At 32.4% G+C, this 2,109-nt stretch overlaps 1 protein-coding gene across 1 annotated transcript in view; it reads left to right on the forward strand.

Annotated features, from left to right (window-relative positions):
- LOC106935157 (H-2 class I histocompatibility antigen, Q9 alpha chain-like) overlaps positions 1-1,210 on the forward strand; it is a gene marked incomplete at both ends in the record, with an annotated part of 6,692 nt that extends 5,482 nt beyond the window's left edge. The window contains 2 exons of the mRNA XM_015015484.1: positions 459-764; positions 1,104-1,210. Coding sequence (XP_014870970.1) covers positions 459-764; positions 1,104-1,210 — 413 coding nt within the window. The remainder of the gene's footprint in view (positions 1-458; positions 765-1,103) is intronic.
- Positions 1,211-2,109: the final 899 nt, after the last annotated feature.

Genomic DNA, 2,109 nt, shown 5'->3' on the forward strand with positions numbered 1-2,109 from the left:
AATGGACAAACACATCTTGCAGAAATTCAAAAACAAAGCAGATATAATCCGTAAATAAATGATAAAAATGTATCATCAGTTCCTTCAAAAATGAAATAAGACTGAAAACGAACATTTCTATTACATTGCTTATATATTTAATCATTTTTCTCAGTTTTTTGGTCCATTCTCTATATGTAAGATTGTGTCTTGGTCTTTACCTGTGTTTTGAAGCATTTTCAGCTCTAACTCCTAGACATTATAAAATTAGTTTTCAAGTCCTGAATTATGAGGACTTAATTATTCATTAAGTTAGACTGTTTTTTGTGTTTGTGTTTTTTTAATGTGTATATCTTACTCTCCTCTATTTTTCCTGTTTTTGATTTTTGTAATGTTGTCTTTTAAACCAATGTTAGGTTTTGAATAGATCTAACTGTACTACTGGTTGAGTCATTTGAATATTTCTTTTCTCTCCTCAGATGTTTCCTCGGTGTCTTTCCTCCAGAAGTCTCCATCTTCTCCAGTCAGCTGCTTCGCTACAGGTTTCTATCCCAGCAGGGCTGAAATGTTCTGGAGGAAAGGGGAAGAGGAGATTCATGCTGGTGTGAATGAAGGAGAAATCCTCCCCAATAATGACAGAACCTTCCAGATTAGTGTTGATTTAGATCTGTCATCTGTTCCACCTGAAGACTGGACAAAGTATGAATGTGTGTTTCATCTCTCTGGATTCAAGTGTGACGTTGTCAACAGACTGGAGAAATCAAAAATCAGAATCAATGTCGAAGGTGAGAATAACATGAGAAGTAGGAAACATTTTTGGGAAATAAGCCATAGCTAGGTGCTGAAATTTTTTGTATTTTCATAAATGAATGCAGAAATATAAATTAATTTTTTACATTTTCTGCAAATCTTTTGACTTCTAGAGCAGCATCATAAGTTCCTGTGTGGCCCAGATCACATCAAATGTTAACTGCAAGACAAAATAGTTACTTAATTATATTGTAGTAAGATTATATTACCAACAGCTAAGCGACATACATGGACCAAGAATAGTCTTACTCATTGTAACTTAATTTCAGTACAATGAATATTTAATATGCAGATTTGTATTTTCTTTTCCACAGAAAAGCCAAATGTGTTGGAAGTCCCTATAATCGCAATTACAGTCTCAACTGCTGTAACAATACTCGTTTTAATGGTTGCTGTGGGTTTTCTCTGCAGAAAGCGTGAAAAATCAATCAATTTTGCTTGTTATTATTTATTTTAAGCTGAGCTAAAAAATATACAGCTCTGGAAAAAATTAAAAGACCACTTCCAGATTTTCTCTGATGTTACGACTTATATGTTTGGGTAAAATGAACATTGTTCTTTTATTCTATGAACTACTGACAACATGTCTCAGAAATTCCAGGCACATATTTAGTTTTTATTTGCAGCAAATGATAAATGGTCAAAATAACAAAAAAGATGCAGCATTTTCAGCATTTCATTACCTCAAATAATGAAAAGAAAACAACCATGGGCTTCAGTAGGGTCTTAAGATTTTTCCGAGCTGTATAGATATATCTAAATGTAAAAAAATGCACACATATTTTATGGTTACAGCAGTATCACAAACCTGTTCTTCAGTTTTTACTGTAACAGCTCAACCCGTGCATTTTTTTTCTTTTTACAGTCAAGCGTCTTCAATCTCGTGAGTAAAACATGTCTAATATACTCTGATTTAGTTACTTGATAAATCGTTTCTGTAATTTGATCTTAAGAACCTTTTCACCAGTTTTCTGCCTTTGGTATAAAGCAGAATTTTCCTAACACTTTACTGTGTGACTTACAGCTTTACGAAACAATGAACCTGAGCAACAAATGCTTCAAACAAGATCAAGATACCGAAACAGTGAGTTATTTCATATATCATAAGGTAACTTTGAAACTACATAGAGAATTAATATTGTAAAACATTCTGCTGACTGAGAAAGTGTTTTAAATCTTTTAATCATATGGAAAGTGCTATAAAAATTTATTAAATGCATAACATTTACTTGGACACTTTAATTGATTATCTTTCTTTTTTTTTCAGGCTTTCATAGGCATCAAATTGAGGATGAACTCTATCACCTTTAACCATTTACA

This window comes from Poecilia latipinna, unplaced genomic scaffold, assembly GCF_001443285.1.
Source record: "Poecilia latipinna isolate Pla-1442-1.1 unplaced genomic scaffold, P_latipinna-1.0 Scaffold1917, whole genome shotgun sequence".
In the NCBI taxonomy this organism is placed as follows: domain Eukaryota; kingdom Metazoa; phylum Chordata; class Actinopteri; order Cyprinodontiformes; family Poeciliidae; genus Poecilia; species Poecilia latipinna.